Source organism: Triturus cristatus, chromosome 1_1, assembly GCF_964204655.1.
Source record: "Triturus cristatus chromosome 1_1, aTriCri1.1, whole genome shotgun sequence".
Classification (NCBI taxonomy): Eukaryota; Metazoa; Chordata; class Amphibia; order Caudata; family Salamandridae; genus Triturus; species Triturus cristatus.
The window spans coordinates 576,600,670-576,618,138 of NC_140579.1; the positions used below are offsets into that span (position 1 = coordinate 576,600,670).

Genomic DNA, 17,469 nt, shown 5'->3' on the forward strand with positions numbered 1-17,469 from the left:
TCTTCCTCATGTTCCATTCATCTGATACCTTCTGCTAGTCTCCAGCCATGAGAGATCTTCCTTGTCCAGCCTTAGAGGACCTTGATCTGTCTCGAGCTATCACTCTCCTTTCACCATTCAAGTGAGGTTCCCCCCCCCCCCCTCCGGTCTACCATTCAAATTCATCTTGTCAGTCAGATATTTTCTCCAGGAATTTGGGTTCCTTTACCGGTATTCTTCCTTGATCATCTCCACAGTCACTTGATGTTTTTTTCCTTGCTAAATCATATGTCCTCCCTATGCTTACCCCTAGGTCATTCCCATGCTTATTATCAACTCTCTCTCCATCATACAACATTTCTATGGCCAAGGAAGTCCCTTATCTGTGTCCATCACAGGCCTTTTGCCCAGTCAGTGTGGTTCCACCCAATCTCGGGTACTGGTCATGTTTACCGTCACCAGATGTTTTCTAACTTTCTCTAACATTGCTTAAACCTGGTCTCCTTCATAGGCTATTGTCCCCACCCAGTTTTCGGAGTCTTCCTTTCTCCAGACTTCAGGCCTTCCTACAACTCCCCAGCTTTGGTCATTCATTGGTGATCCACTGCCTGCCTTCAAGTAGAATAAATATTTCCTTCACATCCAATCACTGTAGCTCTTCTGTGTGCCTACATTGATTGGATGTTAGCTCCCTGGCCCATTCCATTTTCTCCTGCACTCAACATTTTCCATCTCTTTGGTTCTTCCATGTTATTCCATGGAGCTCACTACCACATCCTCACCGTCTCTATAGCCATCGGAGGTCCTCCATACGTCTCATCACCAATCATTGGTAATCCCCTCCCCTCTTTCCACCACTCGGTGAGCTTACCCCTCTGTTGATGAAGAACAAATTTATGTTCCTTACATTTCGCTGCCCACTGGCAATCTTCCCCCTCCCTTGGAAAAGACTCCAGAGACAGATACTGAATATTAAAGTTCATAAATGTACCGCCAACTGAATCCATTTTTCGTAAATACCGCTCTCCTATAAAATCTCATGATTTATCTACAGACCAGATGTCTCATAGTGGGGTTCTAAAAAGTGAGAAAGATTTGTAAGAAGTCAGAAAAGAACATCACTCCAGTTGTCTGAAGTGGCCTTTTGGGTATGATGTTGGTGCTTGACAAAACAAAGCCATACATTTATAAATAACTTCTAATGACTGGGGCAAAGGTCCAAACTAAGCACATTTCACACCTTGAGAATTTACACTCACTGGTTGCCAAGGAAGAAGGAAAGACATATCCTTAAATTCTTATGCTAGAGCAGACCTACAGTACTGACAAGGTCCTCCATTTCCCTTTAACCTGTCAGGTAAAAGCTCTATTGACAGCACTCAAAAGTAATTTGGATGGACTGCAGAAAGGGGGAAGGATATGACACTGTACAATGGGGCTTGTGTGACATCAGCTTGAATAAGAAAGAAGTGCAATGTAAAGCCAAGGCTGGAGTCCACCAAATAATTTGTAATGCAGGAAGTGTGTTGTTAATGTACAGGAACAGCCACAAACTAAAATGAGAGCGGGAAAACACAGTATCAGTGGAGACACACCATGATCAGTGGGAACATGGTATTGGATGAGTTATAGAAGAGAGCCTCTTGTCTGTCTGTTGATGAAAGATGTCCTCAATATGTTTGGATAAAGTAATTTACATAATTTGAACCAAAAGGAATCTATCCCTCTCATTATTCTGCCAGGGGGATGGTAATCAAATTATTACAAAATCTGACTGCCTTCCCACCAGATGTTACCTTCTTCACACCTGCAAAGGGTCATCCTGTGGTATTGTGTTCCTCCAGGATCATAACATCAGTCAAGGAAGTCAATTGGACCAATCAGAGCAGGAAACACTATAATAATTTTCTGCCAAAGTGAGCCTCTAATTTGCGACTAATCAGATTGACCTCTACACCCAGGGCAGTCTCAACGGTTCATAAACCCCACTGCCTTCCTGGAGTGGCTGTATGATCCATCAATGCCACTTAGCATCCTATGCATAGGATACCTAAAATTGCAGATTAAACTGGAATCAACCCCTACTCAACAAAGCACCTGTGGTTGCAAAAGAAGGCAAAGAAAAGGGGAAATCCTGGAGTTTGCTTCTCTTAAGCGAAGTATTTGAGGGTAGCTTTCCTTTTGGACTAACTCATTTTCATTACAAGAGGATCCTTTAGGCCCTGGCAAATCCAGGTCTTCAAAGTTACTCATTTTGGCTAACCTTCTCAGATGGCTCTGCTCAACAAGCTCTACATCAGGCTCCCAGACACTTGTACTAAGCCAAACCCCCAGTGCCATAATAACTTGGTCCAAAAAGCTTACTTACAGGCCAGAACCAAACTGTTAACAAGACAAACGTTTTGGGGGGGATTGACAACTTTATGATTGAGCAGTTAGGCCGTTGATGGTGGCTATTTCAGGGGCCCCAGGCCCTCTCGTTATTTGCAGTGTTCATTGCCGTTTTGTCGATAAAACACTCAGTGCACTTAAATCCGATAATAAGCTCTTAGGAACCTTTTCAATTCCAGTGAGCCACAGGGCCGGACTGGTGATGCCGGGCACCGGACAATCCCACGGTAGGCTGGAAGGGTGGGGGCCAGTTTGGTCACAGGGGTCGGTTTTGTTACTGTGGGACGATTTATAGCAAAATCGGCGCGCAGTGACAAAATCAGAAGGCCACCGGTCACTGTGACAATCTCATGCTCTGCACTCTGACCTCTGTGAGGAAAAAAAACATATTTTCTCCTGCCGCACAGAGGTCAGACCGCACGCGCACTACTAAATTCAAACAACAGTGCACTCTGAGTCAGAGTGAACTGTTGTTTGAATTTAGTAGTGCGTGTGCAGTGCGCGCCGCATACACTTTCGGCACCGCCTTGTGTAGGCACAGGTGCAGCACCGGCTGCACCAACCATTGAGGACTGGAGTGCCTGCCAATGACAGCGTGAATATAGGGCAAACTTGGGGAGGGGGTGCAGATCATTGGTCTGACTCACGCAGGGCGCAGTGCAACGCACGAGTCGGACCAATGATCTAAGCCCCTTCCCCACGTTCATCTGCTGGCACTGCAGCAAAGTAGATAGTGCGCACGTCCTCCAGGCTCCACACTGTAGAAGCAAGGGCCTGAGCAGGCTGCTGAGTCTTGCCACATCACAGCAGTTAACTAAAGTAAGTGTCCTTTAAAAATGTTGCACATGATAGGGCAAAAATGTGTTAAAAGCACAGTGGCGCACGCTGCCCTGGCGGCGAATATAAAGACCTTCAGGCCTGTCGGCCTTGGAATTGGATCTAACTCGTGACCTGGCTGCACATCACCTCTCCAGCCAGCAAGTGATGAGTGACCCTGACCTTGCGCTTTTCACTCTCTGGGTCAGGGACAAGAGTCCTCATATCATGATGCTTGTCAGGCAGAGCCTTAAGTAGGATTAAAAAAAAACGGGTCTCAAAAGGGTGTGGCCGATGTAATCAAGGGCATGGCTCAAAATCATGAAAGCTAAAAATCTGTGCTTAGCACAGTGTGCTGCCCAATTAGTATTTTGCGGTTTCTGTCATTGTATCCAGATATATATAGTGCAATACTGCTACAAGTAACATTACACCTACAACAAGCAATTGGCTTTGTCAATGGTTGTTAGTTGCATAAGAAAAAAAACAGCAACTACTGCTTCAATGTATATAATACTGAAAATGCTTCAGCTCTGAAATGATGGAACTGTGAAAGAGCTATACCGAGTCTCTTTGAAGTTACATCAAAGGCAGTGAAGGGTGGTGCTGCTGAAGAGTTAAGATTTTTTTTCACAGAGAGTGAGGGCAAAAATGGAGAGCCCGATAGGGATCCATCTCAGCAGCTGCTTTTTAGAACTGTCGGGCACCGGCAGGACCTGGCCCACTTTAAGCCCTGTTGTCAGGTCTTCGAAAGGATGCTGTTTTAAACTAGAATGCATGATGCGGAAGGACTGTCTTCTGGTTCTCTTTCTTGCAGTTTCTGGTTCTTAGTCTGTCAATGCTAAGACTGCATGTGCTATGCCTGCTGTATGAATATGAAGTCTACAATTCGTATGTGAGGTAGAGTGGCATGCATGATGTAAATGTCCAGTCCATCTACAGTGTCATTTTATAAATCCTTTGATCTCGCTTTTAGTGGTGTTGAATGGGTGTGTGTGGGAATGCTCAGATCTGCTAAAGAAGAGTCTTCAGCTTCCATGAAACCCCCACAGATGGTGAATCTGTCACAGTATCTGTTCTGAAGGGGTGTTATGTGCTGAGATGAAATTTTGAACTTTTCCGCTCTGAACCACACCCTCAACACCTCCACCAGAAAAGGCGAGGCTCATTTGCAACCCTTGTTTTGTGTGATTCTTGAATTTTTCACAGCCCAATGTCTTCAGTGATGTAACATTGATGGCAGCACCCACACTCTGAAAAGTGTTACAGCGCCACTGGTTTGGGTGCCATTGTGTGAAATGTTCATGCTTTCTGGCCTAGGTGCTTGATTATGTGTGACATTTCCACAATTTTTGGCCTTAGTGGCCTGGGTGCCCATGTATGACATTTCCATGCTTACTAGCCTGGGTGCTTATGTATGATGTTTCCATGCTTTCTGGCATGATTGCTTTAGTGTGATGTTACCATGATCTCTGGCCTCAGTGGCCTGTGTGCTTATGTATGACATTTCCACAATTTCTGACTTCAGTGGCCTAGGTGCTCATGTCTGACATTTCCATGCTTACTGGCCTGGGTGCTTATGTGTCACGTTTCCATACTTTCTGGCCTGTGCTTAAAGGTGACTTTCCATAGTTTCTGGCCTCAGTGGTCTGGGTGCTTATGTGTGACATTTCTACAGTTTCTGTCCTCAGTGGCCTGGGTGCTCATGTGTGAGATATTTCCATGCTTACTGCCCTGGGTGCTTAAGTTAGATGTTTCCATGCTTCCTGGCCTGGGACTGTGCTTATGTGTGACATTTCCATAGTTTTTGCTCTCTGATTCACTACTCTTGTGTCTATTTTTGATGTTCTCTGTAAGAATGTCTATGGGTACATACAACTGGGTAATCTGGTGCTCTTTAAGGACATCATCTACTTTTTACTGTGCTTTGAAAGTTAATACAATTAAATGTGTAATGAAAAATGTGCTGTAAAATGCAATGTTTTGGTCTTTCTTTTTCAAAAATTTACTTGGGGGGGGGGGGAGAACCGCCCCAAAACCCTATAGCCGTGGCCGGGCATGCTCGCTGCGCACCATACGGGGACTGGTCTGACATAATTTGCCAGGGCTGCTTTCAGTTCCCAGTCCGGCCCTGGTGAACCATACACTCTGCACTTCACCCAGATGTGCCCATGCCACTGTGCCCTTAGCCGCAGGGAGTCAGCGGGACTTCTACGGCAAAATAACATGATTACTTACAAGGCAGCACGTGGGGATAGCGATTCTTAGCAATGTTGTCAGGGAGTTCTGCTTCCAACTTGGACTGATCCTTTCCCACTTCCTTAAGTTCCTGCAGAACAATTGGAAAATATTAATAACATTAGCAAAATGAAAAACTAAGAACATTTTAAATAGTAGATGATATTATGAATAATCTAGACAATAAATTAAAAGTAATAAATGTGGTAGCTCCGAGGGTGAAGTTATTTCTAGTGTATACACATTTTGTTTGTTACTCCTCCACCATATTAGGGGATGTCTATGTCTCTCCTTCAGAGGAATGCATTTGTCTGGTGCACCCTTTATAGCACTCTGAAAACATTTGGGATCTGGTGTTTGATTGGTATTATTTACACGAAGAGGAATGAAAACAGGGTAGACTTAAAGTAAGTACACTGAATGTGGTATAACCAAGATCATTAAAGTGACCAGTACTAATGCACAGTAAAATGTACAGGATGATTTCCACAAGAAGTCCAATGGAAACAGTTACTCAGGTGTTAATGTATTTTTGTAGCGCTGTAGGCAGAATACGCACTTACTGTCGGCATCACTTCTTTCAAACAACATCAATTTTAACAATCGTGGGATTATTTTCTATGTTTTTTTGCTTTTTGTTACTGCAATACAATGCGTCAGTTGGAGAGGTTCTGTTATGCTCTTACCTCAAATTCCGGAAAGAAGCCTTGACTGGCGTTTGCAGCCTTCATCTCAAAGACTTGTTTGAAGTTCTGAACTGGGATAGTTCGGTGAATATTTCTGTAAATGCAAAAGAGAAGTTTTTACGGTAGTACATGGACAGCCTAGACAGATCCGAACTCAAGAATAATAATAATTCTCGTTTAGGTTATTTTCCTTATATTTGCTAGTTTATATGTGCCTATTTTAAAGACTGATTATGAATTTTACCTCGCAGATTATTACCTTGCTTTGGGGAATAATTCATGTCCTAGCAACATGATTTGTCAGGTAATTGTGTACCCCCCCTCCACCCCAATCGACAGATAGCCCAGCAAGTATAAATCAGACTCTGCGCACATTGATACAAAGCTTGGGATGAATAGCTCTTCCCATAATCACCCTACTATTAGCAACATATGACATGGACATGCGACTTGTGAGGACAAGGACTTGACTACCTCAGGAAGCGTGATGGGTAAGGATGCAACCAGAGAGGGGGTTCCTACACATTAGCCTATGTCATTTCCTCACTTCTTCGTCTGCGCATGATACGCGGTATAGTGTAGAAGTGTGGCAGAGACAGAGAGTGATAGAAAGGAGCACAGGCTTCCCTCTCCCACCATTGGTGGCTCACAATGACACTGATATGTAGATGCTGTGACAGCCGAAGCTGTGGGAGAGAGGAACCTCGACAGCCCAGTCCCTCCCTCTGCCTTGCCAAGGTAAGCAAAGAGCTGAAGGAGAGGCAGGGCTGAGGTGACTTCTCTCTTCCTTCTTGGACTGCTCTTGCTGTCAGTTCACGGCAGTTACTGTGCGCTGCGCATACTGACATATGTGACCACAGAGTAACTCAGACGGAGCTGTTAAAGAAGGGAGTGAGAAGAGGAAGATATTTTAATTTCCAAGTGACTCACAGCGGGCGTCTTGCATTAGGAGATTAGTTCCACCCTCACTTGGCCTAATAATCTAAAAGCATTGCTGCACACCACAGCAGCTATTCCAGCTAGTTAGAACACTGCTCTAATATTACTGACCCTTGCATTTGGCTTGGGCTAACAATGCCATATTAAAGAAACCTGCACTAAGCACCTAGGCATTTTCAGTGAAACCATATCCTGCCTTACTTGCAAGGTTTTACCAGCTCACTGCCTGAGTTCCCAACTGCTAAAGCAACACATACCTGCAAGACCTAATCACTCAAGGACAAGGCTGGGCAGTCCCAAGTGTCACAGCAAAGTCAGACTTATTGGTAATGGCATTGCTCAAGATTTTGCAATGTCCCCCAAATCATGCGTTACTCAAGAGGAGACACTGTGATCGAACAAATTCCTCCACTCACCTCAAACTGTAGGTTGTCATCTCTTGAGTTGGATTATTTTTCATCAGTCTGGAATAATATTAATAATAAACAATGTAGACATTTGAGCAGAAATGTAGTAACGCAATTCTTCTGAAGAACCCAATGAAAGATGTACCATGCAACAGCAGCGATGTGTACACAAACAGTGGGTCAGATTGGTTTGCTACCATGGCTATTTGCTAGAATCATGTAATCTATTTTTGGGCACTAGTTCAAGAAGCATCTGGTGACAGATGCCCACTTGTATATTGAAGCAAAGGCCGGATTAGAGTTTGATGGCAACAGACAATCACTCAGTTTCTGGAGCAAGTGCTGAACCCAGAGGAGAATCAATCACTGAAATTATTTTCATTCACCATAGAAACAGAATGCTGAAGAAAGTTCCACTTCGCCTTTGACTTATCTCTTTAGCCAGAAACTGGACGATTTCCCACCGTCACCCAAATCAGGCCAAAAAATGTATCACGGTCACAAAGGTATCAATTGTACCAATAAATATTTTTAATAATCATTTTGCAAAATTATCCCAGTTCACTCGTTTAAATAAAATTATTTTTACAACGAATCGTAGTACTTTTTGAGAGTTCTCTGTATGATCTACCCCTTTGCGTCGAAAGTTTCATTTGCAGACTCCTAATCTGCATGTGATGAGTGACTAGTCCTGGACCTCTGCACGGTACAAAGGACTGTGTATTTTATTCCTGCATCTACAGATAGTTAGTGAAGTGCTTTTAAGGCTAGCTGTATGTGGTCGTATTGCAGCGGATTCACACACATTCGTGCCACTTGGCTTGAAACATCAGAGAAGTGTTTCTTTGGGAGCCCAGTGTAAACAAAGAGCCACAAGGGAGTACAAAGGAGTTGTAGGGTTCTGCGACTTCTGACTGCTTCTTCAAAACGGTACTACGCACATACAAAGGCGTTGCCACATCAAGTAGGCACGCCACCTTTGAAATAAGGACACGGATTTTCAAATTGACTGACCAATGCACCCATCCAATGGGCACTGTGGAAGGGTTACACTAGCATCTGCAGCCCCTTTGGCAACATGGAATAGCCTCAGCCCTTCTATGCTCCACACAATGCTGATATAAAGTTTTCAAAAGTGCCTGCTGAATATTTAAGGTACATGGCTTTCTGGGCACGTTTGATTTAGCAGCATTTGTTATACCTTTCCATCCATTTAAAAAATATATAAATTGGACGTCTTCTACGAATTGCGTTCATACAAATATGTGGAATTCGATCTAGGTTTTTAATGAATACAGTGGATTTCAATGCATAATTCTGTGCAATTTGAAATGAAGTACAATGTATTTTCATATATATGTTAAGTAAATGTAGCACATTTTATTTCATTTTTATTTTTGTAAATTAAGTTAATGTTTCAACAAATGATTATGACTTATTTGTGTAAGTACTAAACGAATCTAATTGACATGTATACTGTACAAATCGTATCAGCAAAATAAAGTGGATAAAAAAAATTTGAATTCCACTTGAAATTATGTGATTGAGAAGGTGTTTTACATTCCCTTAACGGTCCTTATTTATTGATAATATGAACTGATTTATTGATAATATGAACTTCTTTATTGGGTTACAACATTATCCCGGCAATTTGTAGTAGTTAGGAGTGCACTTTATTTCAACACATGGAAAACTGCAAAGGGTGCAGCTAACTGTACCTTCTTAACCGGGATCGTCGCCAGAACACCAGGACAATAAATACCATGCTGATCAGCAGGACACCTCCGACAACTCCAGCCACAACTGGAATGGGGACAGAATTGGAATTTCCATCACTTGGAGGGGCTGTGGGTGCAAGTACAGGTGATCAGAATCCCACCGCTTCAGGTGGAATAGAATTTGTGGCAAACAAGTCGTAAGGCGTACTGGGAATCATTTAGATACATTCTTTTAACATTTACATTTTGAGAAAAGATAAGTATGACACAGAAAGTGCCAAGGACATGCTGGATACATCGTAGTTCTTGCTAGTGAGCCTGTACAGAACACAAAGCATTTATAAATGTCACTCAATGAATGCAAGCATAGTATCTTAGCTGGAGTGACATGTTTGTCCGTTGCAACAGTTTCACCTACATCTCAGACGTCAAGCAAGAAACGTCAGCTGGACTGATCTCGTACTGCAATACCGTGCTAAACACAGTGACCATCTAAGTTAAAATGGACTGATCATAAACCACTAAAATGGTGTGCTGCTGGTTTTGAAGATGTAACTCTCATGCCGCTGGGCTGTCTGGTGTATCAGTGTCTTCAATCGCTCTTAGTGGCAACAAGGGTCACTAAACAGAGTTCAGGGGAACAATGCTACATCAAAACCGGTGCCTCACAAGGTTCACTTTGAGAACTGGTTCCAGAGGCCTCTAGATAGACAGCTTTGCCTTCCACAGGGACATGGACTCACCTGCTCACTGCTGACCAGAATGGGGACTTTAAGAAGGGAGGCCAAGCAGCAGTACATGTTCACTAGCAAGAACAGTCCTACAATGGATCCAGCATGTCCTTGGCACTTTCATAAATCGGATGTGAAAGAGAGGTCTCTAGTTCTACCCAGGGCAGCTGAGCTCCAGGGCAGACTCTCTCTCTTATATTTGTTCTCCAGGCAGGCCTTAGTCCGTGAGGACATGGGATGCTAATCTCCATGGAAGCCACTGCACTCCCGCTTCAACTCTGCTGGACACACTAGTTGGGCCTTTTTCTCTGGATGTAGTTTTTTTCTGAGCCTTGTGAGGGACGGAAGATCTAAGCCAAGGTCTTGTAGAATCCTCTCCAGTGAGATGGTGCTTCAGTGTAACATCTATGTGAATACAAGGTACTGCCTCTGTACTGTCAGTGTTAATCTAGAATTGGGGTGTAAGACATGGTCTCAAAAGTTACCACATAATGATCAATCCTACAACATAAACTTAGGAGGAGGTTAAGGTCTCCAGTTATAGAAGACAGAACAGATTTAAAGTCAGTAGACAACCTCCTATGAGTAAAAATAATAAAGATACTGTTCCCCAGTTATAAATCAGCTGCCACCAACGATCAGTGTCCAATCCATATAGCCTAGTGAGCGAGCAGCAGCCACCCTCTGCTATGCAGGGAGATAAAGTGGGTGCACCCAACCAGCAGTCAAATGCTCTATGTGTAGCAAACAAAGACAAGTGCTACTTCTTCACTCTGCTCAAAATGTCAAGGCCAGAATAAGACACACAGAGGTGGACTGGCATAACTATAAGTACAATCACACACTTGAGTCTTTGCACAGGAGCTCAGCACTTTGAGCTGTCTTACATAGATGGTTTAGCAAGCAGAAACACAAACTCACATTGCAGCAGAAACGGAAAAGCTGTGACATCAAATTTGCAAATAAATGGTGTAAGTGGTATACAGCAGGGCTAAAATGTATGCTGGTCCAGTGACCTCACAGCCTGCCATTATGAACTCCAGTAAGGGCTGTGTGACTCCACCATTTATTGTAAATATACAAAACAGTGAAGGGTGGAATGCTTGAATTAATCTCAACCACTTGTAATCACTCAGGCTGCATCCCAGTCCATCACTATTTTGCACACTATGCCACCTCAGTTTGGGCACAGCTATATTCATATCAGTCTTGGCACTGCTCCAATAGGAACAGTCCAGTCCGAACTGCCAAGCCAGGTCTTCCCTGAACCAGAACACACACAACCAAGGACCTGTTTCCCACTAGTTATGGGCTCATCAGCCAGGTACAGCTTGGTTTCAGTGACAGTGTGCATGGGACCCACGTCAGGGCATACCTGTCCCACTAGGGATGACACAATAAGTATACAAAACAGTGATGGATGGAATTCTTGAATTAATCTCAACCACTGGTAATCACTCGGAGCAGTTGTGCATGTGCCTTCTTGACTCTGCCATTAAGACATGTGTGCTTCCACCTTGTGGCTGCCAGTTCTTTTCCAAAATCTGCAACAATTTGCTTGTGAGTTCTACAAGATGTCTTTCAGTTATTAAGAATTTTTACTTAATGTAAATGCAGCCTTATGTCTTTCTCAGAATGAATATCACTTTTTAGATTATATTCAATGGAAGGCATGCATGTGCTAGCTGAACTAGGTGTTCCATACACCTTCCAAAAGTAAGCCTGGACTGTTTGAGCTTTGACTTTCTGGGGTCAGTGAGGTCAAAGAGAATGATTTTGGAATGTAAGTGAGTTTGCAGTACTACCAGGCTACTGTGTTAAACAAGACCAGCAATACAAGTCTATAACTGTCATACATTTGCAAAGAATGCATTTCTCCATTTATTGAGCACAAGTTCTGTTCATAAAGTGCAATGAACATCCATTTGATTTTAAACAATATAAAAATGCCATTGGTTTCATAATATTAATCATTTATATAGTGTAAACAACAAAACAGAATTGAATCTCGATGAGTAAATCAAGAAGATTATTAATGTTCTATTCAAGGGAACGAATTGTATCCTGCTTTGGCAGATGCATGGATGCTTGTGCTTGGATTGTATTCAGAATTGTAACTCACAGGTGCCAAACAGTTTGTAAAGCTGGCACTTTACAAAATGAATTATCTTACCACTTTACAAGAAGAAAGTAAGACTTGCAGAAGTATAGTGAAAAGAAAGTAGAAGGGGATGTGATAGGTAGGTTGAATTAACCTGGAAATCAGGCTAGAGTATGAACATAGCTTTGGCCAAACATCTCAACTAGAACCCCTGGTCACAAAACTCTTGGATTTGGCCCTGTAGTACACTGTTAAATAGTGCAGTGAATTAGTAGATTTTCATAATTTACCAAATATTTGGTTTTTTCATGTTTTCGTACCAAATTTAGATACATACCTCCACACACACACATGCTGATGGCATCTAGCTGCTTAGAGGATCATTTCATTGCTAAAACTACTAATATAATTGCCATCCTTTCATCGAACATTTAACAAGGATAGATGCAAATTGGCTAAACATAATCATGGAGCGAATGGAACAAATAGGTCAGCACTGAAAACAATATACCCATATCAGAAATACTTGTTCATAACAATGGATAAAATAAAAAAATTACTAACCAATCAAAAGTGAAAATATTGATAGTCAACTTTGACTCTCAGCTAAATGTGAAATGACATTTAAACAATATCACGTAAAGCTCCAACTTCTAGCCAAAAAAGACAAAAATAAAGAATATACTTAATGAAGCCAAAACAGTAACCAGAGCCATTATTGTGGCTCCATTAGGCAATTGCTAAATTCTGTACAGTGGCATGCCACCCAAAATTCATCAAATTTGTCAACGTTTACAGCTGTGATGAGATCCCCATACACTCAGGTGACTAACAGCGCCATCAAATGTAGATTCAAGTAGGTCCACCGACCACATGATGAACCGGCATACAGAATGGACAGGTTACTTGTGGGGAAGGGGGGTTATACCAGAGCACAGTACACAAAACCTAACGGCAATTTCCTAACCAGTCCAACAGCACATACCACTATGGCAGACGGTAAATAAAAGGCTGGGATGGTCTAACACACTGACACAAAGTACCCTGTTGAGGGATAGCGAGAAATTGGGAGGTCTCCACACTTCTTGAGGTTTTGACAGATGAGACCACATAGGTATCCCTAAAGATGGCCATCCCGACGGGGAGTAATCCCCCGGAAGCTTCTCCATTAGAAGACAGGCTGCTTACAGACTGTATGTAATGTAAAGCAATATCCCTAACTTATCAAAAGCTGTTGCGCAACTCCTCGGACCCCCTCCTAAAATTCCGGATTCAATGGCAGGGAGATGTGGGTTAACTCCTAGATTATGACTGGTAAAAGGTGGGATGCTTCTAGACAGTATTGTATCTGCTTTTAATTTATTTGTGCCAATGCAGAACTTAGTATCTCCTGTGCCTACATTCACTGGTCAGGGTCACAACAGTATTATTGATCATATACTAATTTCCTGTACTATGAAGGGACTGATAGGACCATTTTGTGTCACTGCAAACGTCCTTAGTGACCACAATCCATTATCTTTGGAATTAAATATTAATGATGTCTTTAGGCCTAATCATATGTCTACAATCTCTAATTCAAACATAGTCCCTATTAAACAGGGAACTCGTTTGAGATGGGAGGTTATTACTCCTAGTGATTTTCTCGAGAAACTGTATCACAGTAATTTGGAGGATTTTAATATTTGCCTAGCGATAGAATCTAAACCAGGGGATATTCTTGGTGCCTTTGAGCGAATAACCAGCCAGATTATGGATAATCTAACTCTCGTTGGGAAACCAAGACCTAAGAAGCATAAAATCTGGTTTGATCAGGCATGTAGTAGCGCGCACTCTATTCTCTTACTGGCCTTAAAAGATGGCGCTAAAGATATCAGCAGGATTGTGGAGGCAAGAAGATCCTTCAAGAAAACACTAAAGGCAAGGAAAACTTGTCTGAAAAATTTGGCGTGGGAAGAATTGTCAGACGCTAGTGTCTTAAAAAGTAGTTCCCAATTCTGGAAAGTAATTAACAGCCCACTTTTTAATGAAATGGAAAATATTATTAATGATTGTCTTATTGCCCCAGATAAATGGGTGTCTCATTTTAGTGGGCTTTATTCTGAGATTCCTGACCAGAATCCTGTAAATTGTGGGGATACTAATCTGTCATCGAAAATTAATTTTACTGAGGCTGAAGTTCAGGACGCCATTGAATCAATGGCAAAGGGCAAAGCACCCGGCCCCCGATGGTGTCCCTGCAGATTTGTACAAGGCAGATTCAAATTACTGGGCGAAACTTCTAACCTTAGTTTTTAACGCGGTAGCAAAGGAGGGTGTCCCCCGTTCTTGGGGTAAGGCCGTGATAGTACCAATATTTAAAAAAGGTGCTAGAGAGGATCCGGCATGTTATCGGCCTATTTCTCTTCTCGATTCTGCGATGAAAATAATGGGTAAAGTTGTCCTAGCACGGTTAACATCATGGCTGGAGGACAACTCCATTATTTCGGACCTTCAGTATGGTTTCAGAAAGGGAAGGAGCACGGTAGGTCAATGCCTTAATTTGCATCTCATCATTGGGAAGTATACGATTGCGAAGCAGGGGGTCTTACACTTAGCATTCATGGACCTATCTACTGCTTTTGATTTGGTTAATCGTCAAAAACTATGGGCATCCCTGGCAACTATGGGTCTTGACCCTGTGCTGATTTCCTTTTTAGCACTTATACATGAAGACACTACTGCGGCGGTCCGTTATAACAAGGACGGGAATCTAACTGATGCCTGGCAGGTGAAGCGTGGGGTAAGACAGGGGTGCATTCTTGCCCCCCTGCTTTTCTCACTTTATATTAATAACCTGGGGGAAGTTTTGTCCTCATCTTGTAAAGACATCCCAAGAGTAGGTACTAAGTTGATTCCCGCTTTGTTGTATGCGGATGACACGGTCTTATTGGCTAGAACTGCAAGAGGCCTTCAAGCCCTTTTAAATGGTTTTAACGATTTTATGGTCTCCTTGGACTTAGTAATTAATTTTAAAAAATCCCACTCAATGACAATAGGAGATGGAGCTGCTAAAAAGGTTAAATTCTTCTGCAATAAGCAGGAGCTAACAAAAGTCCAGACCTTTCCATATTTGGGGGTCACTTTTGATGACCGAGGATCATGGGTCGCGCAACGCGCACAGAAACAGAATATTCTCGCTAGGGCAACAGGAGCATTGTTGGGTTTTGCAAAACGGCTGGGATGCAAGCCCTTGCCCGCAATTTTGAAGATATATAACGCTAAGTGCGTCCCTATGGCCCTGTATGGTAGTGAGGTCTGGGGCTATGTGTCGGCAGTGGAGATTCAATTAATTGAGAATGCCTTTTTTCGGAAACTTTTGTCATTGCCTGTTTCTACTTCAATCTTTAATATCCATGAAGATTTGGGGGCTGAGTATCTAGTGGATCAGATCTCCGTTGCCCCATTAATGGGTTGGTTAAGGGTTTGGGCGCAGCATCCACCAACCCTAAACCAGCTCATTATACAAGATTGTCTGGTCCTTGACAAAGCCATGTGTATTCCTTGGCTAAGATATATTAAATCTAAGATGGAGACTCTTGGCTGCTTAGAATTATTTGAGAGACCATGTGAGCTGTCTAAATTGGAAATAAAAGACTTAAAGTCGCAGTTCATGTGCAGGGCAAAGTTGCAGAGAGAAGGCGAGGAAGTGTGTAAACCGTCTGTTAGGAGATTTGTCATGTTAAGTATGGGCAATGAGATTCAGCCATACTTGACTTATATAAATAACCCTTTTCATCTATTTTTATTGATTAGGTTTAAACATGACATGTTACCTTGGCTCCTAGCACACCCGAAGGGCTTTTTTAAAGAGGGCACTTTGGGCCCCTGTCCCTGTGATAACGCCTCCGAACAAAATACGCTGCATATGATTTTTTACTGTAAATTTTACACTCTGTTACGTAAGAAATTTATTTGCCCCATTTTTAAGAACTATCACTTTGACCAAGTAAGGCCCGCCTTGGTATTTCTGCAAATGCTGGGCTCTCCTCTTGTCTGTTTTGGAGTTGCCAGCTATCTTTCAGGGGCAATTAGAAGTAGAAATCGAATGTAGTCTAATATATTTTAGCTCTATTTTTTAGCATGTTTGACAGTCCGAGACCGGGCCTTTTTATCCCTTTCTTTTGAAATCATGAAATAGTTTTATAAATTTTGGCCTGCCTTACTTTTTAATGTTCACATTCGCCAATTATTTGTTTAAACTTATTTTTATGTATATTTGTGCACTGTGTATTGTTTGAAATTCCTTTGTTAATTATTTTTACATGTAACTATTTGCAAATGAAATTTTGTGTATGCTTTGATGGTTTTAATTATTAACCGAATAAAGCTATTCTTGACTGACTGACTGACTGACTGGTAAACGGCCCTTGGGTGCCCCAGAGCGTTCGCCATTGCAGCAAGATTTAGATTAGTCCAATGTAAGATTTTACAACCAGTTTACCACTCCAGAACCATGCTTGTTAAGATAGGGAGGGAAATGACCAATCAATGCCAGCGAAAATGTGGACAAGAGGGTTCCTTTTATCAATTAGCGTGGGACTGTCCACTGATCAAGCAATATTGGGGGAAAGTAATGAACGAAGTGGCCTGAGTTAGTGGAAGAAGTGTGGAAATACAACCAAAGTTGTGTCTCCTTACCATTTGGGATGAGACAGACCTAAACAGGAAAGAGCGAATGTGGGACACATTGGGGATGATGATCACAAAACGAAATATAGCACAACACTGGGGGGCGCAGACCACTCCGACACTCCGGGACTGGTAGAGAGACATGGACTCTTGTATGATAACGGAAACGAGAGGGTGACCGAGGAAGTGTAACCAGATATGGGGCAAATGGAATACACATAGGGGAGGAATCTGCACCAGTCCCTCAGACATCGGGAGGGGGGCTTCGGGAAGGCAAAGTAGAATAGGGCGCTCGAGTGTAAGCTCCTCCATGGTGAAGGATGGGGGAAACAACCTACATTAATGATGCGACATACCAATGTGAGTCTTACTGTGAATCTTATGACATCTATAAAAGGCTGTACCTACCTGAATATGTTAATTTCAATAAAACGATTTTATTTAAATGTAGATTCAAGGATCAAATTCAAACTAGGAACAATATGGAACTATATTAACCACAAAGTATGCCATATCTATAGAGGAGTTTTTGGTAGAGATGTCATGCTTCAATAAAGAAAATTTGTGGATATGGAGGGTAGGAAGCTTCACAATTCAATACAAACTAATCAAAGCGAGAAACTCTACTGCTTGTGCACAGTGATGCGGAAATTCTAATTTTATTCTAAATTCCTTAGAAATCATATCACTTATCTTTAAAGAGAAATCCAGGCAAGAAGACTTAATTTCCCATTGTCAATCTCCACAGGACTTGACATTATTGCATTGCCCGTCACCCATCTGCACAAGTAG

At 42.3% G+C, this 17,469-nt stretch overlaps 1 protein-coding gene across 1 annotated transcript in view; it reads right to left on the reverse strand.

Annotated features, from left to right (window-relative positions):
• The window catches only part of LOC146870662 (receptor-type tyrosine-protein phosphatase V-like), a 450,224-nt gene that overhangs the window by 115,324 nt on the left and 317,431 nt on the right, over nt 1-17,469 (reverse strand). The window contains 4 exon segments of the mRNA XM_085643396.1: nt 5,425-5,515; nt 6,111-6,204; nt 7,466-7,513; nt 9,175-9,301. Coding sequence (XP_085499522.1) covers nt 5,425-5,515; nt 6,111-6,204; nt 7,466-7,513; nt 9,175-9,301 — 360 coding nt within the window.